This window comes from Filicampus tigris, chromosome 7 (assembly GCF_054856515.1).
Source record: "Filicampus tigris isolate MCC_2025a chromosome 7, RoL_Ftig_1.0, whole genome shotgun sequence".
Classification (NCBI taxonomy): Eukaryota; Metazoa; Chordata; class Actinopteri; order Syngnathiformes; family Syngnathidae; genus Filicampus; species Filicampus tigris.
The window spans coordinates 8,971,602-8,997,386 of record NC_141223.1 but is presented as its reverse complement, the minus strand read 5'-3'; the positions used below and the strand labels follow the sequence as shown (position 1 = coordinate 8,997,386).

At 40.0% G+C, this 25,785-nt stretch overlaps 3 protein-coding genes across 7 annotated transcripts in view; 1 reads left to right on the top strand and 2 right to left on the bottom strand.

Moving 5' to 3' along the window:
- Positions 1-4,728: 4,728 nt before the first annotated feature.
- On the bottom strand, positions 4,729-8,825 carry atf5b (activating transcription factor 5b). 4 transcript variants are annotated; one of them, XM_086036850.1, is made up of 5 exons: positions 8,587-8,825; positions 7,815-8,036; positions 7,206-7,463; positions 6,284-7,118; positions 4,729-6,009 (listed from the first exon to the last, which is right to left on the bottom strand). In XM_086036850.1, exons 2-5 carry the CDS (start codon positions 7,951-7,953, stop codon positions 5,823-5,825), a joined length of 1,419 nt encoding a protein of 472 aa, XP_085892976.1. In that variant the 5' UTR covers positions 7,954-8,036; positions 8,587-8,825; the 3' UTR covers positions 4,729-5,822. The 4 variants fall into 4 exon arrangements, with proteins under 4 accessions (XP_085892976.1, XP_085892977.1, XP_085892975.1 ...); XM_086036851.1 differs by having other exon boundaries at positions 7,221-7,463; positions 8,587-8,824; XM_086036849.1 differs by having other exon boundaries at positions 6,284-7,463; positions 8,587-8,824.
- Positions 8,826-17,257: 8,432 nt separating this feature from the next.
- Positions 17,258-22,868, top strand: LOC147144682 (pleckstrin homology-like domain family B member 1). The gene is made up of 6 exons (XM_086036043.1): positions 17,258-17,261; positions 17,341-17,385; positions 17,937-18,270; positions 19,289-19,379; positions 19,719-19,865; positions 22,783-22,868. The coding sequence occupies exons 1-6, from the start codon at positions 17,258-17,260 to the stop codon at positions 22,801-22,803; spliced, it is 642 nt and encodes a 213-aa protein (XP_085892169.1). The 3' UTR covers positions 22,804-22,868.
- A 442-nt stretch (positions 22,869-23,310) lies between these two features.
- Positions 23,311-25,785, bottom strand: part of LOC147144681 (alpha-2-macroglobulin-like protein 1) — a 31,749-nt gene continuing 29,274 nt past the window's right edge. For both annotated transcript variants that reach the window (XM_086036467.1, XM_086036468.1), the window contains exons 34-36: positions 24,645-24,750; positions 24,401-24,442; positions 23,311-23,814 (exon numbers count right to left, since the gene is read on the bottom strand). In XM_086036467.1, coding sequence (XP_085892593.1) covers positions 23,792-23,814; positions 24,401-24,442; positions 24,645-24,750 — 171 coding nt within the window. In that variant the 3' untranslated portion in view covers positions 23,311-23,791. The remainder of the gene's footprint in view (positions 23,815-24,400; positions 24,443-24,644; positions 24,751-25,785) is intronic.

Sequence of the window (25,785 nt, the reverse complement as noted above, 5' to 3'; positions counted from 1 at the left end):
GAAAATGAAATGCACAATGCTTGGTACACTAATGATCAATGGCAAACATGTTTACGACTGATCATTATGATGATTCAAATGCCAGTCATGGTTTTGGTTTGGAGCAGTTTATGGTTTTTGTTAAACTAAGGGACTAAAATTAGAAAACCCTTTAATGTCGTGCCCATAAAAAAACTGACAATTTATAGCCCAGCCATGTGAGAAAACAAATGCTGTGTGCTAGCTACAGTGACAAGCCTGTTTTATTCAGATGTAGGGCTATTTACAATCTCAGGAGTCTTTTTGTCGTTTTAGTGTCCTGTTTCGGGCACCCAATTGAGGTAGGTTTTTAACTTGTACGTCACAAATGAAGAACAATTTAAGTTGTTTATTTGTGTGGCCCTTAATCACAAAGGAGTGTCAAAAGGCTTTGCAGGCCCACAGTCGACAGAGATCCATGGGTATGGAAAAATTCTTGATAATCCCTTTAGGAAAGATAAGGGAAAGGAAGAAACCTTGAGAAGTGATCACAGATGGAGGGATGCTCTTCCATCCAGCCTGAATTCCGAAAAAGAAAATGCCATTATCAAAGGTTCAATACTGAACTTAAAGCAAGCACATTTTTCATTATGATATTTCTAATTACTTTTAGTGCAAACTAAATCAAGTTCAACTGCATTGTTCATGTCTGAGGTGTTAGTCTCCTACAGGGCTTTTTCAGAGTTGTTCTACCGGTGTAGGCAGTTGATGTTCTTGGGTACTTGCAACTAAATGTGTGATCCGACAGAGGCAGCCACCAAGAAAATGAAAAAGTTGTAGCCATGCACAACAGCTTGTTACCCATTTCATTGTGACTGGCAGATACCATGGTATATCTATATCAATAACAAAGACAACAGGAAAAATTCAACATAAAGACAATTATGATCACAACACACCTCTGGGAATGTTGAAAGCGTAACAAATGAAGTAGTAATTGTACATACAAGTTAAACCGGTTCCTGTCTCCCTTTTGTCATCCTAGTTTTCTTCTAATACTGTTCTATGTAAATGTACACAGACCCAAAAGGAACAACTCTTGCTCAGTTGTTAAAGCCTTGAATTTTTTGAGCGTTGCACTAAAATCCAGAGCTGGGCATTCCGCCTATGTGACGGACCGTTCCGTGTATGACGGACGCCCATTTTGTAGGTGATAAACGATAGACAGTAAACTTTAAAAAATTAGTCGCACTAAGCATATTCAGACATAGTCGGAAGCCTATTTTTTCCCGTCCATGCAATCGTCCATGCAATCGTCTCTTTTCGCGCCCCTCCCTTATACTTGATGCAAAACTCCTCTTCTCTGCTTCCAGAATCCGTTGGGATGACATTGTTAGCACAAACGGTTCATGAGTTACGGTGATATGAAAAGCATGTCATCTTCGTCACTTTCCACTATGACGCATGGCTTCCATACCATAATGTATATGGTAATGACAGAAAGCTGAATTTCTCTGCTTTCACAATCCATTGGAATTACGTTGCTAGTTTCAACGGTTCATGAGTTGCGGCAATTTGAAAAACATGTGTCATCTCTGGAAGGTGCTAATTGGAGACGTTAAAACCCCGGCGAGGCTGTGTGTCTGAGGGCGACCTACACTGACTCTACCTTAACAATTAAATAAGGAACGTTATGAACTATTATGTTCATACTCTCACAAATGGTTGAGATTGCATCCCTCACAATAGAAATGTCACATATGTCCTTTATTTCTTATCTACAGACATACCCAGACTCCTTTGTTTCATTAAATCCACCGACATCAACAAGCATTCACCCAGCATCCCAATACCATGCACCCCCATCCATATAGCTGCTCATAATGAAACAAAACCCTTCTCGCTGGTGCAAACATAGCTTCCGAGCGCTGCAGGCCATTGTAACAATAATCATCCACTGTTGTGCTCTCCACCACCACTGGATGTGCTCTCTAAATCCTTCCCAGCCCACATAAACCCCCTTGCTCTTGTTTTCATTTCTTGCATCACGTCCCAGTGCCATACGCTTCCATCCTCATGTCGCTTCTTGCTACTCCCTATATATACCGGTATACACTGTAAGAAAAACACTGTTGTTTTTTTACGGAAAAAAAACGGCAGCTGTGGGTGCCAGAATAATATTGTAAAAATGACAGCAGAGTGTAAGACACATTACAAAACAACCTGTAAATTTTACAGTTTAAAACTGGAATCATTTTTAAAAAATGACATGCTAAAATTGGAAATTCAACATCAATTTTCAGTCGAAGTACAACAATGACATTATTAAACAATTTTTTTCCTGTAAAATGTACACACAGCAGTTGCTTGTTTTACATCAAATCCCATTCAGTTTCACTGAATAACATCAGATGAAAGAAATTCAATAAAATAACCCTCCTTATCCATGTTCGCATTAACAGCATTTAAGTAAACGGCGTTAACTGACAACGTTAACTTTAGATTGACGGGGATGTCTCGTAACGATGTAACGCCTTTACGATTATTAATGACTTAAAGTTCCGCTTCGTCCGTAAATCTTAAATCCGCAAAGAAAGACAACAGCTTTGCCTTTACACCAAAAAGGTTATGTAACCTTGGCAGGGAGGTCATTGTTTGTTGTGCGGTCCTCAGTCATGGTTTCATAAAGTAGAATGCATAGAATTTTGCTCAATTTTGCTCCGGTTAGCACGTCTGCCTCACAGTTCAGAGGTCGTGGGTTCGATCCCGGCTCCGGCCTTTCTGTGTGGAGTTTGCATGTTCTACCCGTGCCTGCGTGGGTTTTCCGCGTCTCCTCACAAGCGTGCTGGAGCTTATCACAGCTGTCTTCGGGCAGTAGGTGGGGGACAACCTGAATTGGTTGCCAGCCAATCGCAGGGCACACAGAGACAAACAAACATCCACACTCACACTCACCTAGGGGCAATTTAGAGTGTCCAATCAACTTACCACGCACGTTTTTGGAATGTGGGAGGAAACCGGAGCACCCGGAGAAAACCCACGCTGGCACGGGGACAACATGCAAACTCCACACAGGGAGGCCGGGGCCAGGATTGAACCCAGGACCTCTGAACTGTGAGGCGGACGTTCTAACCAGTCGACCACCATGCCGCCCTCCTTGTTATCCATATTACAGATTTTTGATGTCATGATTTTACAGCATGTTAATTATTTTACAAACATGTTTTACAGTATATATTTATTTTTACAAACATGTTTTACAGTATATATATATATATATATATATATATATATATATATATATATATATATATATATATATATATATGTTTACATTATGCTTTATTCACTAGATATTTAGTGAATGCAGTTTGTCAAACAAGCAAATTGGTTTCTGTGCTTAGAGGGACACCTGGTGGTGGAGGATCCGCTTTGGAAGGAATTGCCTTCTCTAATCTGTTTACTCCCACAGATGTGTCCATGGCTCCCAGTACAATTGCACGTGCCAATCAGGGGGCGTCACCAGGGATTAGAGTCCCCGTTACTGAACTGCTTTAAATTGAAAATGCTGTGTTCTAGAGTCCCTGTGAATCATCATGTGCCCTGGTCATCACTTTCCCCTTTTTAATATACTCCCGCGTATAAATGTGGATTCCTTAAACTGTGTCATCCTGACGCTTTATGCATCCCTACATTATTACTTTCATACTCATGTGATATTCGCGATGTCATTTGAACAGTATTACTCTTGTTTTTTGTTCTTCTTTTTTTTTAATTGGCACACATACACTTACCATTTGTAGCTTTACGCCATCTGCACCACCGCAGCCAGCACTCACACTGAAGATTCATAAACACATTTTTAAATGAAAAGGCTACCTATTGTATATCTCATTTTTGATTGCCAGGTGCTTTGTAGCCCCCAATTGTACTTGCATTTAGTTCGATGTGTGTGCAAGTGTGTACATTACACACAGTAGGCTACGGATGTTGGCATGACTCAGTCTCATCTCATTATTACTTTTTCAATATTTACACTAGATCTTTAATTACCTTTTACCATAGTGTAGAATTTCATTCAGTGACAATAAACCATTTACAATATTGATTTCAATTTCTAAAATTAAATAGGTTGCCTACACTAATCCGTCACATTATGACCACTTGCACAATATGTAGACGCTCTTTAAAAAAATACATCGGAATCAAAAGAACAGTCGAGTCAATCAACACATTTAATGTCATTCGCTGTCAGCCCAGTTCTTCTTTCTGACGGTTCAACTTGCATCTCTTGCGCCTTCATGAAAGTGTTGTGCGATATTGCCTCATGCACTTGAAAGGCCTTCAACTGCAGCGAGAGATACCAAGAGACTTCGCTCACACACACACACTCACGGGCACACACACCCCTTAGCTGGAAGATGAGATAGACAACTTCAGCAGAAAAAAAAAAAAAAAAACTGTTTCTTTTGTTGCACAATAAAAGTTGCTTTCAATACTGCCCGTGGTGGCCTAGTGGCAAGGCACAAATGACAACACAACCACCTAGAGCAAGACATGGTCATACTGCAAAAAGGAAGGACACGTTTGGATTCCTTCCGTCTCCATGTTTGCATACATTGTTTGCAGGGATTTTCCATCCGAGTTGCGGCTAAGCTGGCGTCTAACCCGGCTGACTTTAGGCGAGCGCACATATCAAATAAGCATTCACGCTCACATTCACACTTGCGGACAAGGAGAGGAAAAAAAGAAAAGACCCTGAGGCAGATATGAATGATACATGACTGCTTTATTTGGCTGTAATTCACCTGATGCATAATTTCCTGACATTGGCATTGATCAATAAAAGGACCTGAATTCTCAAAAGCATCAAATTGGTTGGTCAATAAGAACAATTCTGTAGAGTCGCACTCATTGTGAGTTAACGCTTATTCTTGTGTGATTGTTTTTTCGCAAAATACAGCCAGAAAACAAAAGGCGGAAGAAGAAAGTGAGTAATTTAGTTGGGACAATGAATTATTCAGCGCCTCTCTGAGGCCAAAACCAAAACCTGAGTATGAATCACACTGGCGAAGAGAACAAAATCTTGACCAGATGAGGTGGAGAGCTGGAAGTCATGCAGTAAACAGAACAATGCCTTCAAATAACACTCACACATGCTTTTCCAAAAATCAAACATGCATTGGTTATTTCAGTGGGGTTAAGAAGCGTAAATACACAGTCGTTGAGCAAGAAGAATTCCCTTAATGATTCTGATCATGAAGAATTGTAGCGCATGTTTACACACATTTTCAGCAATCCTTTTATTCATCGTTAACGCAAATGGTAAATGAACATTATTAAGTAAAAATAAAATATAAAATAAATATATGTATTTAAATATATATATATATGTATATATATTTTTTCGTGTGGCTCTGCCTTCATGCCACCAATGTGTGTGTCACAAAAAACACACGCAATTCAATCACTATCACCAATTCAAGGATCTTTTTTTTTTTTTTTTCCCCGCTGCAAGCGCAAAACTCAAAGCGGTCACAAAGGCTTGTGAGTTCAGTTGGGATCACAGTGGTCACGGACAAGTTCAGCATCTCCTCTGGAAGCCGCATCACTAAGGCTTGGTGGAGTTCATCACCTTTTTTTTTTTTTTTTTTTTCTTTTTTAAGGAAACCTCTTTGTCTTGATGGAAGCTATGTTTTTTTTTTTTTCTACTCTCCTCATGAGAGTTAAAGTATGGGTAAATATATTTTTATATAAAACCACTACCAAAACCATGCAACTACCGGTTCATCTGAACAAGACTTGAAAACTGTCTGTGCTCTTGGTTAGTTGGGGGGGGGGGGGGGGGTCAGCGTGGGCGCTTATTAGGCACTGCCATCTTGTTTGAGTCGCTGACTGCGAGCCTTGTAGACCTCGATGAGTAAATCTTTCACATACTGAATCTCTCGTTCCACCGATTCCGCCTTGTCGCGAAGTTCCCTGTTCTGCCCTTCCAGTCCATGAAGCTCCTCTTCCAGAGAGTCCAACTCTGCCCTTTTCCGCAGCCTGTACCTGCAGAGGAAATGTTTTTGTTGGAGTTACTTTTGGTTGGTCGCCTCGCATCTTGACTAACGAGATAAAATGAGCACGCAACCTAACCATGCTGACTTGACACCAATTTACTTGACATACAGGTGAAAATTAGGCTACTTCGCTTTGGCAGCGAACAAACTCCACGTCAACATTTCACATACAGTAGCGCAACTTCAACATCCAAAACTGACTCCAAAGGACTACACCGCACCAGGATAACAGTTGAAGAGCGAGTGGGGAAAAAAAGTTGTACCTGTGAGCAGCAGTTTTGTTCTGGTCTCTCTTCTTCTGCTTTCTCTCCCCGGTGTTCAAATCCAAAGAAGCGGTACCGACCACAAGCGCCGACTTAATGGAGCACGGCTCGTCCTTTAGCCTCTGGGTCGGGCGGTGGATCGGGGCACCCAGCAGCGGCCCTTCGCCCTCTCCTCTGGACAGACATTCGTAACTTTGGTCCGCAAGGCATTCTGGATAGAGGTAGTGGCCGTGTTGGGGCTCTACGGCTTGCGACGGCTGGTCTAGTTCACCGATAAAGCTATGGTACGGCTCCGTGCTGGCCATGGATTGATGGAAGTAGCTGTCGGCAGCCATCATAGTCTCTTGGGGAATACTTCCAGACAGTCCTCCGTCTTTGCTGCAGTGCAGGACCTCGAGCCCAGCGCTGTCGTAACTTACGTTAACCTTCACGTTGTGCATCAGCTGTCCCTCTCGCTTGTGGTGGTCGTAGGAGCCACCGAGGCAAAAACTTCGCGCAATCTCTTCGCTGCAAAACATTCCTTCGGAAAAACAATAGCTCTCCTCTTCCTTCAACGATAAAGCACATTCTCTCACCTTCTTGATGCCGCCGAGGCTGTTCTTGCTCACCGTCTTCAATGTGGAGTAGTGGTTCACAGAAAACTCTGTGCTTCCTGAGTAACTTCCCCTGGGGCCCCACGTATCGAGCCCGACGTCCTCCCCGACTTTCACCGCCTCGCTGATGATTCTTCGCCCACTGTTGTGGTGGTAACGGTGATGGTAGTTGTACGGAGCAGGTCGCGCGATTTTGGATCTGCCCATAGGACTGCCACAGAAGCTGGCCAGGTCCAGTTCCCCTGTTGCCAAGGTAACAACCACAGGGCTGGTGTCTGATTGGCCGGTCCCATACGAGCCATAGGGTAACTGGTAATAAGACTGCGAACCCATAGCTTGGGCACCTTTGTCACATTTCGAGGATTTCTCCAACTTGCTCGCCGTGGCTGTGGACTCGGAACGGAAGTAGTCCTCCAGCTGAGCTAGCTCCTCCTGCAATAGAGAGGTCATGACCTCCAGGTCTGAGGGCACCTTGACATCTTGTTCTAACGGTGAGGGTGGAAGGGATGAGCTGGGAGACGACTCGGTGGTTGACACGAATGAAGACAAATCAACTTTTTCCGTCATCCAATCTGAGTGACCATCACCTGCAAAAGTAATAAGCATTAAGATGAATAAAATCTCTTTTGTTTAGAATTTTAAAAATGATTGAAGAAAAACCCTCAAAGGCTGAAAATCTTAAATCACAAAATGTTGAAATAAATCATGTAGGAAAAATAGACAATTATGTTAAAATCAAGCAAAAAAAATAAACAATGAAAAACAACTCCCAATAAAATCCAACAACTAACCGATCATCTGAAAATGATTGAACAGCATCGTCTGCATTCGATAAAAATCCACTTAGCTGTACTCACTGTACGACATTAGTCCCGTGCTGCACTGCGGCTCCGACCTCGGGATGTGGAAAAATAAAAAAGCATCTTGGAAAAACTCACCAATTAAGTGCTGCCTTTCCACTGGCTCCGCCCCCGTCGTGGGCCGCGATTGGCTGGGGCTAGCCTGTCGGAGAGGGAGAACGCGGAGCCCGCCTGTGGAAATGGGGTGAATTTTCTTGCGAAGGATCGATGTCGCCATTGTATCGTCTGCTGCGATTAAATTGTGAAATGGCACAAATAGTGCAATAGACGGATGAAATGGTCGTAAAAACACCTGAAGACCTGGAGAAAGAAAAATAAATCATGAGTAACACTTAATTATTTCCCCCTTCAGATGCTATGGGTCAAATAATTCAATTACACATACAAACAAAGACAAACATAGAATTCCAGCAAAAATTGATTATTGAGAAGAACCGTTTTTAAATCTACTGTAAAAAAAAAACACTACTTTTAAAAGTTGTCACTTATCATCATATCACTGAAAAAAGTTAATTAACAATAACAGTTTGAAAAATAATGACATTCTGGAAAAAGTGAACAAAAAAGATGTTTACATTCCATAAAAAAACATAAAAAATAATTACAAAATTGATTCAAACGTTTATTAACATGATGTTGCATAAAATCCACTGCTACTTACCTTAAGCAACAAGATACATTTTAATAAAAAGCAACTTTAAATGGTTATTCTTGAGTTAAAACAATTCCAAATGAATGACTTAATAATAATAATGATAATTAATAATTTAGACTGGGTCAGTGAGGTTTAAGAACAAAAAGTAGACAATGATGTTCCCCTACTAAGTCACCCAAAAAAAGTTGTACTTACCCCATAGTTCTGTGTGGTGTCAAGTGCGTTGCGAAAGCAAAGCACACGAAGCTTTAGAACGACGACGGAGACGAAACCACGCTTTAAAAAGCCATATCTTCCCTTTTAGGAAATCAGCAATTGTTCATGAAGCGATATTAGCAGCAAGAACACTTGAAGACACAAAGTTTTGAAATCGCTTACTTCTACAACTCCAGACACCCCGACCGGATCACATTTCAAGAAATCACTCCGCACTTTCCAGAGTTCAGACGCCTGTTACGTCATCAACTCGACGGGACTTTCCCGCTACCAAGAGACTTCCACTCATATCCACTTTGCCTTACTTGTTTTCTTTTGCATTTAGCTCTTCACTGCTTCGCGTTTAAGATCATTATTTACTCAGCAATCAATAAATAGCGGCAAAGAAAATGCGTTCACAGCGGGAGAGCATCAACGCACGCACACACACACTACAAAAAAAAAAAACAAAGCACTAAATTGTTTCCTTAAATGAACAAATCTCCAATGTATGTAATTGTTTGTTTTAAATGTTGAGTTAAAAGTTGGCTTCTAACGCACGTTTCAATGAAGAGTGCGGAGGGGTTCAATGTATGTGCCTCAGACAGCGGTACTAGTTTTCAGTGCGTCTCGGCGGAGGGACACAGTATTGCAGCGTGAAGGTGTAACTTTAGTTGCAGCCCTGTTGCATCAGATGCGCAGGGGGACTCAACACCGAGGTCTTACCATTGGCTTATACTGGCAACTTTTTTTGTTTTGTTTCTATAGGCCTCCCATCATTCTTACACTGATTGCTAATCATTTCACACTATCACCAGCTAGGGAGAAGTGTGTTTCTGAGCTCCAGAAATGGTGTTATAATTAATATCCTATTCAGATCATAATTTAATTAAACTGCCGTTGCACTTAAGCGTATTAAAAGTCTATTCATTTTTACGGGTCCATTTCTATTTAATGATCAGAGTTAAATTAATAAGCAAGCAATTGTGGAATAGGACACTACTTGTAAGACACTTTGAATTTCAAAATGTTAGATACATAAAACGATTGCTGCGCAGATTTTTCCCAGCAATACCAAAATCTATTTCCTTTTTAAAATATTCATGTATTTCAATTGAATTGAATATTATTTTTTCCATTATTGTCATTACCTTTCTTGGTTCAACAATGTGGTTCTTGCAATGAATTAGACATCATTGCATGAAATATATAATACAGCAGAATGTAGCAAAAAATAAATAAATAAAATAATAAGTAAAGATTTGGTTAGAACGTTAAAGAGGTTAATGGTTGGATTAGAATTTTTTTGTACCCCTTACAGCTTTTTCCCTGAATGCCTTAACGCTTGTGTGATTTTCGTATTTTTGCTACCCAGCCAGTGTTGATGGGTCTGGTGGACCCGCTAGAGTTTTGGGTTTTCAAAACAACACAATCAAGTAATTTTCTGTTCAAATACTCAACACAAGTATGAACAGCAAACATCACATTTATTAATTAATGAGCTACTTGTTGTTGTTTTTTTTTAAAAATAAAATGTAAATCAGTTATGATCAAGAGCGGTGATTGGGAAAAAAAAACACAAATGAAGCAACACATCTACAGATTTTTTATTCATTTGAACTTCATCAGACATCTAACTTATTCAGGTCATTTTATATAACACAAGTTGAAGAACCGGATACCCTATCCGGCCTGTTTTAGATGTCACCCTCCTCCAACCCACCTGATTCAATGATCAGCTCACCAGCAAGCTTTGCAGAAGCCTGACAATGATCCTGATCATTTGAATCAGGTGGGTTGGAGGATGGAGAGATCTAAAAAAGGCTGGATACAGGCTCTCGGGGGCCAGACCAGGGCACCCCTGACATACAGTAAACAATATTAGTCCCAACACATCAGCCCCTTGAATTCTTTGTCTGTTTACAGTGGGCCTCCATCTTTGGTCCACAGACTTCACAGCACTTCGTTTTGTTGGTGCTGGAATAACGAAAAGATCAAAAATGTTACTAACACCTCTTTCTTGCAAGGCATAAATGTCAGACATTTACTACAAGAGCATCACACACTTCAGGCTTGGCAGAAAGCGGTTCTGTAGGTTCGATGGATGGGACAACATTTGTGGTCTCACCACCGCTTTTCCCAGTTCTCAAGAAAGAGAAGTCTCCTCTGGAGCTTCCATCTGATCCACTCTGAGTTTAGTGCCATCCAGTTGGCCAAGGCGTTGTGCGTTGATGTGTCCAACATCCAACAAAGAAATTGTTGTTCTGGCCACACTGTCACAGGAGAAAGCTGTTTTAGGTGATTAGTTCACTAGGTGTGGAGTACAATGGACGGGGACGTGAGAAGAGTAAGAATTAGAGGAGGCCGGGGGCAAAGACGTGGAGGTGAAGAAGCAAGAGGGAGAGGTGAAGGAGGAAGACGAGTAAGAAATAGAATTACTGATGACATCAGAGCTACAATATTGGACCATGTAATCAACCATGGAATGACCTAAAGGGACAAAAATACTATTTTTTGGAAGGTTTGAAGAGTTCATCAAGACGTATTTGCTTTTGCAAGAGAACTATGATGTTTTGCCAATTTGGTGAAAGGTTTGTTTATTTGTGTGACGACGTCTGCTAAAATAGCCAATAGTTAAAAAATAAATAAATAAATAAAACTGGCTTAAGCCATCAGGAAATCCCCCCCCAGTGATAACGAGAGTGCTTATGAAATGTTTACAACCTAACTTTTTTTTTTCATTTGTTTATACGCAATTTTGAAAACAGGGCTCCTTTTTCAAAATATTCTCACAATTAACCAAACGTCCCACTCAATTTGCATAACTCCTGGATTGTTGACTTCACAACTGCTCAGGGCTCAGGTATCGACCAATCACGGCTCAGCTTCAGAAAACAGGTCAGCCGTCATTGGTCGTTAAATGAGCCATGAGCAGTTGTGATGTAATTTTCAGTCGACAAAAGTGACAAAATGGTGGATTAACTCTTATTGCACAAACGCAATATTTATCAGAATGCCTTGTTTCAAATAGTGGGCTTGCAAAGAATATATTCTTATAAAACCTATGTTTGGGTTGACTTTGTCTTTAAATCATAAAAAATATTGAATTGACATCTTATTTTCACCCCTTTGGGGACTATACTTCTCAAAAGAAATATTTTTTAAAAAGATACTGGCGACAAATCTAATTAATCTTACTTGATTGTGCCATTCTCAGCCAGGGGTATAGCTATTATTTTAGTGGGGGGAATAAACTGCAAAGCACAATGTGTATGGTCTGGCCAAAGAACTTCATCCACACTACAGGCACACTTTTCAGTCACTTTATGCTGGATTTCACAGAGTAGGCAGGCATAACTGTATTTTGAAAGACTGGAAGAACAATGGGAGAAAAGATCACTGCTTCCAGGCTCATTTGGTCTTCTTTCAAATGTGTGTAGTGACTGAGAATGTGTTTAAGGTAATCAAAATGGAGCCTAAAGGTTTTGTGAATTGAGTTTGGTACTCGACCAATGTTTAATATTTGACCAAAAGAGTGTTTGACTTGAAAATGGGCTTAGGCCACTAAGCATTTTGTTCAAAACATTTGATTCATTGTTTTAGCAATTGTGAAAAACTGTAAACAAAGCAAGTCCTCAGCTTTGGCCAAGCAGGAGGGTGCAGGTCATCCTTTTGGCTGTTAGTTGTTTTTTGTTTGTCTCCCAACAACGGGCAGACACTCTGGTGAAGTCATCGGTCGCCAGTTGAATTTAATCAATTGAGAAGGAAAGAAAAAAAAGGAATAAAAACAAAGACAATCACTATAGAGACAGAAAGATTTTAATTGATCATAACAGAAGAAGTGTACTTAACTCCAATAGACTATTGCACCTGGTGCCAATTCTACCGCCCCATACGCCAATGCACCTGAAGGTGGTCATGACAACAAAAAGCTCCACCGATCTGAGACGTTGCTTTTTCCACCACAGGATCCTAGGCAGTGTTGTTTTTGCTCTTTTTTTTCCTGTTTGCTCAAAAGGAAGAATATTTTATGTGTCAACAGAGGAACGGGGGCGGAGGGAGTAGATGTTTTTTTAAATGGCAAATATGCGTCAATATGAGTGTGTGAACATCTTCGTTCGCACACTTTTTCAATGCCTCGCCCCCCTTTTCCTCTCCTTTGGATATCCCCCTAAATTGGATCCCCGGGCCACGTCAGACTTCTCCTTGCATACCACTGAAGAGCAGCAGACACATCTACTGGCTTGTCCACACACACACACACAGACACATTCACACACACACGCACCTAGTTAGAGTCCATCATGGTTTTTCATTTTAACTCATTTACAATATAATGAAAGAACAGATGACATCTTGGGAGATTTTATTATGCGTCCAAGAAAACGACGTATACATGTTTCAGCCATAATTCCAAAGTTATGTTTTGCACAAACACAAGCCTTGCTTATCACACAAAAAAAACCCCCACCATAACTACAGTTACGCATGTTGGTGGCAGCGTTATGCTTTGGGGCTGTTTTTCCTCAGGTGGAACTGAGGCCTTGGTCAAGGTGGAGGGAATTATGAACAGTTCCAAATCCCAGTCAGTGTCTGCACGAAACCTTCGGGGCTGCTGTAAGCCAAATAAATAATTATGTCAGGAAAAGCAGACTACAAAATCAGAGATTTATTTTGGGGCTAATCAGAGGCACTTTAAACGGTGGAAGGTGTGTGCTGACTCCCATTTAATATTTGAATGTGATTGGTTAATTCTGAATTCTGTTTTCGGCGTATTTTAAAACATTCAGAAAGAGTTGTACAGCTTATAGGAGAGAAGAGTGGAAAACGATGTGAAATGATTTATCTCCATTTTTGTTTCATCGCAAAAAACGGGCATTTGAACGCAGGCGTGTAGACTTTATATTTACTATATAACAGTATTAGTACTGATAGGTTTCAAAGCAAGAAGCAATGCTACTGTCAATTAAGACGGATAGAGCTTCACTCACATCTTGAAGGTTTTCCTTCAAATCCAAACGAAAATTGTAAAAATGTTCATTGTTCAACTTATTCTTGATCTATCCGTGTATGGTATCCGTTGTGAATTTTGATTAATATATTCAAAAGCAAAACGGGAAAAAAACACATGTAAGTGAACACAAGCTTATAGAAATGCATGCTTACTCTTCCAGCCCCCAAAGAGCTGCTGGTTGTTAACTGTGTCTCTGCATCTTGTGACCCTCGGGCGGCTCAAGGGCATTGGGAGCAGTGTGACAGGACCGACATGTTGATGTCGGACAGAATGGCTGAGGCCAAACAAGCCTCACTCGGCTCATTAGTAAAACCAAGATAGCGCTGCATGCTCCCTAGCTTCAGTTTCTCTGCCTATCCTCAGCTTCCCCCGCAAACCAAAAGCTGATTGAAGCAGCCAAGTCTTCCTGTTGCTATAGTAATAGGCAACACTGGCTCACCCCTCTCAAAAACATGTTTTTGGCATTCCTACCGCCATAGAATTTGCGGCCTCCCGCTCCGAGCTCTTACACCCCCATTGTTTACAGTGTGTGTCTTGCTATTTTTGCCGACAGTGCACTTTTTTTATTATGCATGATGCGCCTCTTTAGTCTCGCATTAATTCGTAATCATACCGGGTCTCGGAGAAAAAGAATGGGGCGCTATGTGCAATACCCCTGCAAGAAATTTGCATCCCATCTGTTCTATAAACTTTAACGCCTTATTTATGAAGCTATGTATAAAATCAAGCCCATCACTGAGAAATGTATTTGCTCAATTGATGTTTTCAGAAAAATCAAACACACACTTTTTTTTTTTCAAAATTAAATGTTTGTTGTCTTTATTAAAGGTATTTAAAGGAATGAAATTGAAAAAGAATTCAGAAAAGTATGACTCTACCTATCTAAAAATGAGCTGTTAACCAAAGTCAACACTTTTTAAAAAGCATTTTCTTTCATTCTAATTTCGATTTCATTTTCAGTATGTTCGCCTACTTTTTGTGCAGTTTTGCCCTCCGCCTTCTGGGTTGTACTGTACAAGTGTACAGGAGCCCTCTCCAGTGGTGCATCGTGAGAAGGGAAAAGCCTCCTTCAAAGCCGCAGATGGCCATGCACTCACTCCTCTACTCTGGCAGGTTGGCATCAGTTACACCATAATTTCATCACCAGCTGCTCCTTGTGAATCCTGCTTTACATTAACTTTTTACAAGGATTGGCAACACAAAGGCAGGGGTGCACAGCGGTGCCAGCACTTGGACCCATTTTTTGCCTCCGATAGTCAAGAGTTTGTTTCAACATATTATTTGTTTCTGAAGCGCTGTATTTGTTGAATGAAATGAATTGAACAAAATCCCTCCAGTTAGAGCAGGATGAGAGAGAAAAAAAACAATAGGGATTTAAAAAAAAAACAAGAGGATGGGGACATGTAAGATTGTTTAAGTGTGCAGGGCTGTGTTTGAATGATGACTGGCATATTGTTTTGATAAGTGTTCCCGAAGGAGAGTCAGCCGCTCTCCCCTCGCATCTTTGTGATGGGGAACTTGGCACCGAGAGACCGTCAAAACAAGTCATCGTAATAATTAAATCGTTCATTCTGAAATTCTGCAGGGCGGCAGGCCGGCTCACACTCACGCAGGAGCACACCCACGCAAACACAGAAACTAAATTCAAATTAATTAGCTTAAACACGAAGCCAAATGAGCATGTTAGACCCTGACATGGTGATGATTATACACTAGCACTTAAGGGAGTGTGGAAGAATATCAAATAGAGTCTGATCCCGTTGATAGACACTTCACATCTTCTTCCCGTGATATTATCATTGACTGCATGAGATGGTTGAGAGCGATAAAGTATAATGTTAAATACAGTGTAAATTTACATATTTGTTATTAAAGTGGAAAAACAATTAGCATAAATTTGAATTGCAAATAAACACATGAATTAAGGATCAATTTAAGTCTGATCTGTAGACTGATTAAATACTTGTACGGTATCATGAAACTAAATCAGTATTAATACTTTTCATTCGATGGAACGCATTTTGCATAAAGAACCTCTCAAATATACGTAATATCACATAGAAATTCAGCCTTTGCATTCATTGTTGTTTCAGCTTTAGCTTATATTTAAGTGAGTATACAAAATTCTTATTTTGGGAATTTTTACATGATGATTTTTTTTTTTTACTGTCTCTGCATCATGTGAAGCCTGAAGAATTATTTTCAGTTACCAGTCATTTTATTTGGTTCCCATTATGTTCTTTGAAAAGGTTCAACACTTATCACAATGCAGATCACTGATTTGGATGTGAACCACATTTGCCATCCACCACTTCCTAAACAATAAATATGAATTCGCACAAAAGAGACTCAAGACTACATTTTTGTGACAGAGTAATACATTGTAATGCCCCTCAGAAACACTTGTATTTATATTTTACATTGTGTCCTTGTATCGAGGCAAGGCAACAAAATAACAATACAGTACTACAAAAAAACAATTGAACAATTCCACAACAATGTCAAGTACGACAATTGTAAAGAGCTAGACGTGAGGTATGCGATTGGTTAGGTGTGTGAGAGAAGAGGCATTAATAGTGCAACAGTACCAGTAAATTTAAAAAAAATGCGAAAATTGTTTAAATTAATGCGTAGTGCCCAAAAACTGTGACTAAATTATTATAAAAACACGTACGGTAGTTGTCTGAAAGAGAGAAAAAATAGAACTATCATATTTTTATGGAGTGGCTTCAAACATTGCTGCAGGGAAAAAAAAAGTGCAAGGGTTTGCTCGACTGTGACTGATCTGAGATGTCCTTCAATAAACATGACTGATATTCATGAGATTCCGTCATGCTGACTGGAAGGCGGCCTGCGATATTATGTGAGGCCCTGTGTAAAATTCAAGCAGGATTACGTAGAGAAGCCTGAAGAGTCAATGAGTTTACTTCTGGAAAAAAACCCATATTACTCGATTACTGTTGTCTTTTCCTCCATCTCATAACAACATTGCAATTTGAGGGAACAGAGCTGTCCCAGCATTTTCAAGTCATGGTGGTCTCATTACAGCCGATTGTTGGTAATTGTGTTCGTTTGATCTTGGAGCTGATGGGAGCTGTGTTTTGCTGCAGTTCAAACAATGTTCTCTCTGCTCCCTCAGCACCTTCTTAGAGCCCTGTGGTATACAGTAGAGGGAGCTACTGCCTGCCAGTGGGTGTGTGACTGAGAGAGAGAGAGAAGAAAGAGAGAGAGAGAGAGAGACAGAATGAGAGAGAGAACAGAGGTGAATGAATGTGGGTGAGGTGTAGACAGGGACGAAAGTAAATGGCTGCAGTTTAAAGCTTAAATCAAGTCAAAAATGTTCTCGATAATAATCTGATCTATGTGCAGCCACTAGTCTGAAGACGGTAGCTCAAGTGGGAGTCTGATTAACCCCACCTAAATTTCAGCTCTTCTAGTAGTCTTTTCCTCATTTCCTTATTTGAATGTTATGGGTTTGCAGTCACATCCGCTGTGCAACTATTTTATTTACTGCTGAATTGTTCATTTTTACTTACCTCTCAAAGACTAAAAACAATCAAATGAGGTGTACGGATCATAAATCACATTAATGGTGGAAAAAGTTTGAAATGATTTTTGTTGGTCCCATTTTCATCATAAAAAAAATGGAATTTGAATATGGGTGTGCATACATTTTGTATGCACTGTAGAGCAGCATGAACAGATTCTTGACATCTGTCTGTCTTGTCTGCGGACTTTAGAACCTCAGGCCTCCAGTCAGCCACCCATAGAGGGAAGAGCAGCAGGTAGCCTTTGAAACAGTGTGACCTCAAAACTACCATGGTTGTTACGTTTACAGTCTTATCCGGCAATGTTAACCATACCGAGTCTGTTGGTGGGTGTTAATTTATGCCTCTGACCTTCAATCTCTTCCATGCCTGGTGTGTCATTAACTCCCAAAGATGTATTTTTTTGCATCTTCTCTCTTGACTGCCCTGCCTTTCTTTGGTGGGTGATAAATCATGCATGTTTAGAATATTTTGGGGTTATGGGCCAAGATGCCTCTTGATTTCAGATGTGCCTAACAATGAATACACAGCAACATGATATCAAATATGTGATCAAACCTGACGGAATTTAGACAGATGTGGTGTGTGCTGCATGATTTATAGCAGTGGTTCTAGTCTGGTCTGGTGTTTCTGCTGCTTGTATTTTGCCAGTATTGAACTAATTCAACGTAGTCAGCCGCCTTTGACCTTTCGTGGGCGCCTGCTGACTTATTGTTATGCTAATCATCGTATATTAACACTGCTCGACAACAACAAAAAGCACGCGATTTAGATGTCCCATTTTTCAGGTCAGCAAGTAATTGAGGAGCAGCGACGTCGTCTGGCCGAGCTCAAGCAGAGAGCGGCAGCAGAGGCTCAGTGCCAGTGGGAGGCGCTCCATGGCTTGCAGCCTCACCTCATCACCTCCGCGCCCTCCTACTCGCCGGTCGTGACCTACAGTCCCACATTGAGTCACAAGTCTGCAGGCCCCCCGCCCCTGGTCCAGCACTCCATCCTACACCACCATCCAGCGTCAGCCGGAGAGCAGCCCTACGACACGCTGAGCCTGGAGAGCTCTGACAGTATGGACACCAGCGTGTCCACAGGCAACAACTCCGCCTGCTCGCCAGAGCATTTCACCAGGTAGCCATGACAACTTGACCCACACATCACTGCTTGGTTATGGTCATCCAAAATAGAAGTATTTCTTGATTAGACAGGGTATTTAATTAAGGCATGAAAGGTCAGAACGCGCACAAAACGGCAAGTGGGCCAGGTTTTCAGTAAATAAAAGACAAAATATCTGCAAATAGGTGGATTTGAGTAGTGAACCGTGAATGCCATCAATATACAGTATAACTCACTCGCGGGCAGTGCTATAGCAACTCATTTCTTAATAACGAGAGACGGGCCTAAGATTGGGAATAATCCCATTTAGCCATTTTACGACGACTTCAGTCAGGCACACAAACAAAAGCACCCACAGGCGCCGTTTCCCAGACTGCTCCCCACCAGTTAAAGACTTTCTCTGCACGTTTTAATTTGGGGACCATCTGTTGGAACCAGGTTGTGTGCTGAGTTACAAAAGTGTTCACCGCAGGAAGCTCTCCGCTGAAGCCACTGTTGGCAGCTTTGTTGTAGCTCACAAGAGACAAAACTCTATTGGTAAAATATTTTACACAATTTTAATGGCATTCGTGCACTAATTAAAAGTGCACACTGGAGACCAAGGGACAAGATCAAGAGAGGAAAAACCTGTGTGTTTCTGCTCAGTCAGTATCAGCCCTTATTCTAATCCAGTTTCTGACACATCGATCGTTTCATACACGATAGGAAGAAAAGTGTGCATGAATTAATTCAGTTCATCACATTCCAAAGGTTCATGTTAAATGTTTCACTACAGCATGTGCTGTTATTAAAATGTGCATATTTCCAACCCCATGTTGCATCACTGTAAAATCAAAGTGATCCTAGTGAAGATGCAATTTCTTGTGTACAAACATCAACATATTCACACACAGCCACCTTTACTCTGATTTAAAAGGGAAAAGGCAAACTGATGAGGACACTGTAACAGAGTTGCTCGTCACTGTGTAAAATCATAAATATGTGAGAATCAATTTGAATGCAGACGATGCTGTGTTTTTGTTTCCACCACAAGTGTTGGAGGAATGGACTCGCTGAAGATGGAAGAGATGGAGAAAATGCTGAAGGAGGCACAGATGGAGAAAGCCAGACTTATTGAGTTTCGGGTAAGTGTCATTACAATCGGGGCCCCGCATTATGAAATCACATATGTGATTGTTTGGAATCAGATTTGGGTGATTGATGACTTTTTGCAGTGACGGGATCAATCAGGGACAACGATTGAACACTGTAAATAAGTCCTTTCATTCATTTTTTATTGGCCTTTTTAATCAGTTGATTTTTGTCACTCTGTGCCTTACGAATTTTCTTTACAGTGTTACAATTCTCATCCGAATGGTCAGCTAGTATTCAGATATAGTGTTGTGACGAGAACAAAGACAGCAGGGTGAAAGATTAACATGTACTCTTGTGAAAAATCTTGAATGAATCTTGCTCTCTTCCAGGAACAGAAGAGCTACGCTCGCCATCAGATGTTGGAGGAAGAGCGGAAAAGGAGGGAAGAAGCAGAGAAAAGACTGCAAGATGAAACTCTGCACCGACAGCAGCTGGTGGAGAAGGAAGTGAAGTTGAGGGCCAAGAACTTCTCTCAGGTCAGTCAAAGGAGACATAATTGGAGACGTGTAGCGTGAAATGACCTCTCCTCCAAAGTGATAGCTGACTTTTACAGACATGGGCTTCTGAAGGTGTCTGCAATGAAGTCTCGGCCGCTTGAGATTGGGTCACTTAAAAAAACAGCATATGACCTTTTCCGCATTGGTGCATGTTTGTAAGATAAGAGTATCCCTAATTTAAACCCACAGCGGTAATATATAAAAAAACATTTTTTGGGGCAAAACCAGACAATTCAAAATTAACACCGTTTCAAACATCTATTGAGCACTAATTAAAAACTGCCTCAAACTGCATCCGATCCATCAAATCAGACTGCAATGAACGATCTCAAGAACCAATGAATATTTGTCTTCATCGTTCTTATCAGTTGACTGTTTTTAGCTGTGATGAATATCATGAATAGCTCCCTGTAAGGACAAATATGTTGTATTGCCCCTTCTCTGTTGTGGGTTTTATAAAATGTTTCTAATACACTAGTAATGCAAACATGAAAATATTAATCATGTATTTATTTACTTTCAAACACAAGCCCAGCAATTGATGAGCCGATGAGGAAGAAACGCTGGTTTGTCTTTGACCGCCTCAAAAGGACCTTCTCGTACTACGTCGGTAAGACGAGTTCGTTTGAGTCGCTCTGTATTGTTCAGATTCACTTCCGACTCGTTTTTTTCAGGCCAAGCATCAGCAGCAGTAGTCTCACCACTGAAAAGTATATATTATATCACAAACACGGTGTAAAACACAGTATATATAAATGTTTTTAAATTAAGGCTAATCTATGACAGGCTAAAATATGGATGTAAATGTGCCTCGCCCCCAACAATGTCTTCTTCATTCCGTTCACATCATCTCATTTTTATGTCTTTCTTGACTTAGCTAATGTAACCATTCAAAAAGATTTGGGCTGCCCACTGTTTAAAAGAAAACATAACAACAACAAAAACAATGAAATAACTTCAAACCGACAAAATTAACATTATGTTTAAACAAAAAAAACTATCTAAACATTAATTATTGATCTGACATTTTTTATACAGCACTAAAAGAATTAAAATAATTGGTACCCTCATATTTTGTTGCAAAAGCTTTTGAGCAAATCACAATCTTACAATTCTTTCAACTCTCGATAAGACTTTAGCACCTGTTGACCAGTTGCACATTTTTTTTTTTTTGATTATTTTAGTCATCTTATTTGTCAGATATTTTAGTAAACACTGTGGGTTTTTCTTTCTTTAATGGAAAGGTACTGACCATTTTGCCCAAATGTATATACTATGTATTTTTTTAAAGATAATATCATAAGGGGCTGCTGCTGTTTTTTCCGCCTGTTAATATCAACCACAAAACTATTCAAATTGAGCATTATTGTGAATTTTTTAATCTAATTAGATGAGTGTTTCTAACACATGGCCATAACCCCAAATAGATTGCAGACACATTTTTCTATGGTATAAGCTATCATGCAGATCCGCATTTAAAGTGCTTTGTTATACAGTTTGTTGTTTTTATTGTTGTTGTTTTAAGTAATATTGACTGTATATGTTGATTTTTTTAGCAGTGGAACAAGACTCTTTTTTTTTGTGAGTCTGTTACCCAGGAAGGTGCCAGTTATTCTATTTCTATCTAGATTTGGTAACATAGTGCTAAAAGAAGAAGAAGGAAAAAAAGGAGTCACTCATGACTGTGGTTGTACCAGAGGATATAATGTGGTCGGTTAGTGTAGATGGAATTTCCAATGTTTTCCCAAAACAAACATTCGTGAAATGATAATAAAGTCTGTGTAATTATGTTCCCCTAGTGCTGAATCTAACTGAAGAAATAAAGGTCTGATTAAATGAATGAATACAATAATGCACACTGTACACACAACTGTAAGTCAGGCAACAACTGCAACATTACACAAAAAAAAAAAAAACAAGCCTCATGCTATAGCATATAGTGTAGCTTTCCAATTGAAGACTTTGTTTTGTGCATCACAGGGCATAAAAGGCCTTCAAATATGTACATTAAGCGTCTCAATGTATGTCAGACATGTACATGTCAGACTATTTCCCCCAAGAATGATGTCTGAACATGTATGCTCCATCCAGAGCTTCAGTGCGCGGTGCTGTCATTGGTGTGCCGGCGTGAGCTATGGGACCCTTGTTCACTTTCAGCCCTTTGAAGTCCTCTGAAGGTTCCGCTTAAAGCCTCTTAAAGCGCACCTTGTTGCAAGTGAGGAGGCACAGAGATTACTCGCGCTGTCGTTAAAATGCGCGTCGCGGCGGCGCTCTCGGAGGAGGCTGATTGAGATGCGTCAGGTGCCCGTATCTCTTGACCTTGAACGAGAAGTAAGCAGAAGTGACACACTCGCGTCGCCGGGGCTGTTCATTCGCGCTAATCAAGCAAATCAACGTAGCATTTTGGTCTCAATCAAATGAGATGCAAACGCGAGGCTATTTGAATGCTAAACAGGTCATTAGCAGATAATAGCGGCGTTAAACTATTCCTCGAAATGAAGTACTGCATCTCTACCTACTACTCTTTAAGTTGGCTTGTGGAGTGTTTGTGCCTGGAGGTAGAAACGGGGTGTTGAGTTCCCCACCGGTTCCTTACTGCAGTTCTGCAGTGGCTGATGAAACAAAGTGCAATGATGTACCAGGGTAGCGTAACAAGCCAGTCAAATCTCAACATACAATAAGAGCAGCTTTGCTTGGAAAAGAGAAGGCCAAAAGTGCTGTGCTTGTCATTTTTTATCCATCACCGCAAACATGCTTGTCATCAAAGTTGGACTTGTTGTTTTTAACACGTGAAATGTATCATGAGAGAAGATAAGGTGCAATGACTACACTGAAATGTGATTTTTTTATTTTTTTTAGCTTATGATCAAAGCATAATGCCATTTTCCTCCTTTAGACAAACATGAGACCAAGCTGAAGGGCGTGATATACTTCCAGGCCATCGAAGAGGTTTATTACGATCACCTCCGCAGTGCCACAAAGGTAGGCTGTTACCTAAAGTCCAGTGTCATCCCCTCATTTATCTTTGTAATTATTTCAGTTCAACTTGGTCTTGCACACATCGTTCTTTGCTTTCTTTTCCTCTATTTTGGCACATTTGCTTTGGTCGGCTGCTCTCACGACTAGAGGAGCTTTTTCAACTTGAATCGGACAAGTGTATGCATCCGCCATACTGCCTGTTCACCTGTCTAATCGTACTCGTCCCCATGGGTGATCTGAACAGTTTAAAGGTGAAACCGTTTGAATAAGTTAAAATGTATGGAATTTAGAGGGGGGGGAAATGAAAAATGTAAATTTTGGGATTTTATTTTTTGGGGGAAAAAAATAAGATGTGCTGATGTTTTCTATATTTAAAAGAAAAGAAAAATACTGTATAAAAGAAGGTGCCTGGATGGATGTATACTATTGAAATGAAACAATAAAATACGATTTTTTAAATTGTTGTCCATTTTATTTCATGAATGTTACATTTCAAATTGTATGGTATTGTGGTTATGAATTGTAGCTACTTTAAAAAAGGTACACCCATACACATAGCACTATTTTACTTTTTCCTAAAGATTGTGTTTTTACACAGTTATTTGTACCTTGTATGTATCATCCTCCACTTTGAGTTAAAAACATGGATTTGTCAATACTAGTAAAACTGTTCCAGAGCAGTCTGATTTTCTTGGTTCCAGTGCAGGTTAAAAATGTTAAAAGACTTCCAGTGTTGAGGCGAGCCAGCAATAACTAATAAATGAATTCATATTTTCAAAATAAAGGAACACAGAGAGGGAAAGAACATCATTTGCAATCACAGGGATTCCCTTAAAATCCAAACACAGGAAAGAAAAAGACGTCTACGTTGGATGAACATCTGGTCTCCCAAATATGAATCTGTGTAGCCTCCTCTTTTTGTTCATTTAAAGCTCGTTGATAACGTCACCTGCAAAGCAAACACAATTTTTTATTGTTTTTACATATTACTCTATATGGTCATCCAGTATGTATTGCATAAGGCTAACCAAATGAATGATTCCCATTTTAACTAGTATTACCATTTAAATTGATCAATACCAGTTAAATTAACTGAATTTATGTTTTTTTTTTTTAATTAGAGTGGAACCTTTGAGGTCAAACATAATTTTTCTACGGCACTCGTAGAATTCCAATCAACATTCGTAACAATATTTGATACAGGCCACAGTAAAAATATATGTTAATTGATTAAACTTTTATCAAACTTCATGATAAAAATGTAACATGTTAACCACTGTCTAACTAAGTATGGTTTATGTTAAGTTGGGGGCTTTTCACATCTTTTCTCACATTCTTTGTCTCTTAACATCTCTTGTTGAGGCTAGCCCTTCTTTTCTTTCTATTGTTGTTGCAAAAAGCTACAGGAAAAGCAAAACACAGAGCCTGAGGTTATTCTGAATTAAATGCATCTTGGCGGCTTAGCATATATTTTCTCAAAATGTGTCAAATTCCGAATTATTGTACTTAAATGTTTCCAGATCCATGTGACTTACTCTCTGCACAGGGAGATGTGTATTCTGTCACGGCCTCATCACCTGCAAATAAGATAAGATCATTCTCATCCCAAGAGGGGAAATTCAAGTTTTACAGCAGAACAAGGTAAAGCCGCACACATAAAATAATATAAATAAAAATATTTACTATAAACTGCTGTATTCAAGTACGGTCAAGTTACAAGTCAGTTACATTGGAAAATATGACAGACATTGACATGATTGTAAGCAATGAGGATCTTACTTGTCTGGTAGTAGTCATACACTTTGACCACAGCTGCTTTCAGGTTCCTGACAGGCATGTCCTGCTCCAGTGTCATGCTGTAAACTACCATCTCACCTTTCTTCAGCTGCAAACAAAAAACACACGCCACTGAAGGGGCTTCCGCTTCTATTGTGGGGGTACCTAGTTGAGAGGGTGATAGCTGGATTCACGACATGAATAGTGTGGCATCAGAGGAGCACTGCACAGTAAATTGAAGAAAATAATGGAGGACAGCCAACAGTAAAAAATAAATTATCATCAAAACTAACAAACCCACTCTAAGTATATGTTCACACTGCAGGTCAATTTTTGGCCCATATGAGGCATATACAGTGGAACCTTTTGTTACCGATTGAATTGGTTCCGAAAGCCCATGTGTGACTTGAAACGTTCATAAATCGAGGTAAAACTTCCCATTGAAATGAATGGAAATGCATTGAATCCATTCCAGCCCCCAGATTAATTTGTACTTATATTTTTTACCAGTGTGTGGTTAAAAATAAATATATAACAATGTACAGGTAAGTGAAAACACACCATAGTGTGAAATAAAATAAAGAAATAAAACACTTAAAACAAACCCGATAACTATTTACTGCACATTAAATTTACCAGAGGGAAAACGTCTTTTTCTGTAAATAAAAACAATCATAAAGTGTGATCTCACATTCTCATTTAAAAGATGAATTTGCTACAAAATGGTTTTTTTACTGCGTTTTTCACGCTATCACTAGTGAGTGCTTTCTCATTTGTCTGTCTAATACAAATCAAAACAAAAGATATGTATCCTAGTTACAAAACGCGTTACAAAACCCCATACCACTGTATTGTACTCCAGTCCATGTCTGGCATCACGCTTTTGTGCCCTGCAGGGAAGGTCAGACCAGCCTCAATCCGAGTCATCTGCCATAACGATTGCTTCCGAGCGTCAACATTTTACTCTTAAATCCTCTCTGACCACCTCTGCCATTTTTTCGCCCACATGACTCAAAATGTAGCCACTTCCAGTACGAAAATGGCCCCATGTCACACAGTGCCTAGAGCCTACAGTGCAAATAACATACAAGCGTGCATATACTGTACTGATCACCTTGATAATAAAGAGGGCACAAATGCCACA

Bases quoted from the DNA above. Each gene is read 5' to 3' on its own strand.
- atf5b (XM_086036849.1), bottom strand. From the start codon at position 7,953: ATGGCGACATCGATCCTTCGCAAGAAAATTCACCCCATTTCCACAGGC. The intron at 7,464-7,814 runs GTGAGTTTTTCC...TTACTTTTGCAG, and splicing joins GGAAAGGCAGCACTTAATTG to GTGATGGTCACTCAGATTGG. The intron at 6,010-6,283 runs GTACAACTTTTT...TTTCCTCTGCAG, and splicing joins AACAAAACTGCTGCTCACAG to GTACAGGCTGCGGAAAAGGG.
- LOC147144682 (XM_086036043.1), top strand. The intron at 17,386-17,936 runs GTAGCCTTTGAA...CCCATTTTTCAG, and splicing joins CATAGAGGGAAGAGCAGCAG to GTCAGCAAGTAATTGAGGAG. The intron at 19,866-22,782 runs GTCAGTCAAAGG...TTCCTCCTTTAG, and splicing joins GGGCCAAGAACTTCTCTCAG to ACAAACATGAGACCAAGCTG.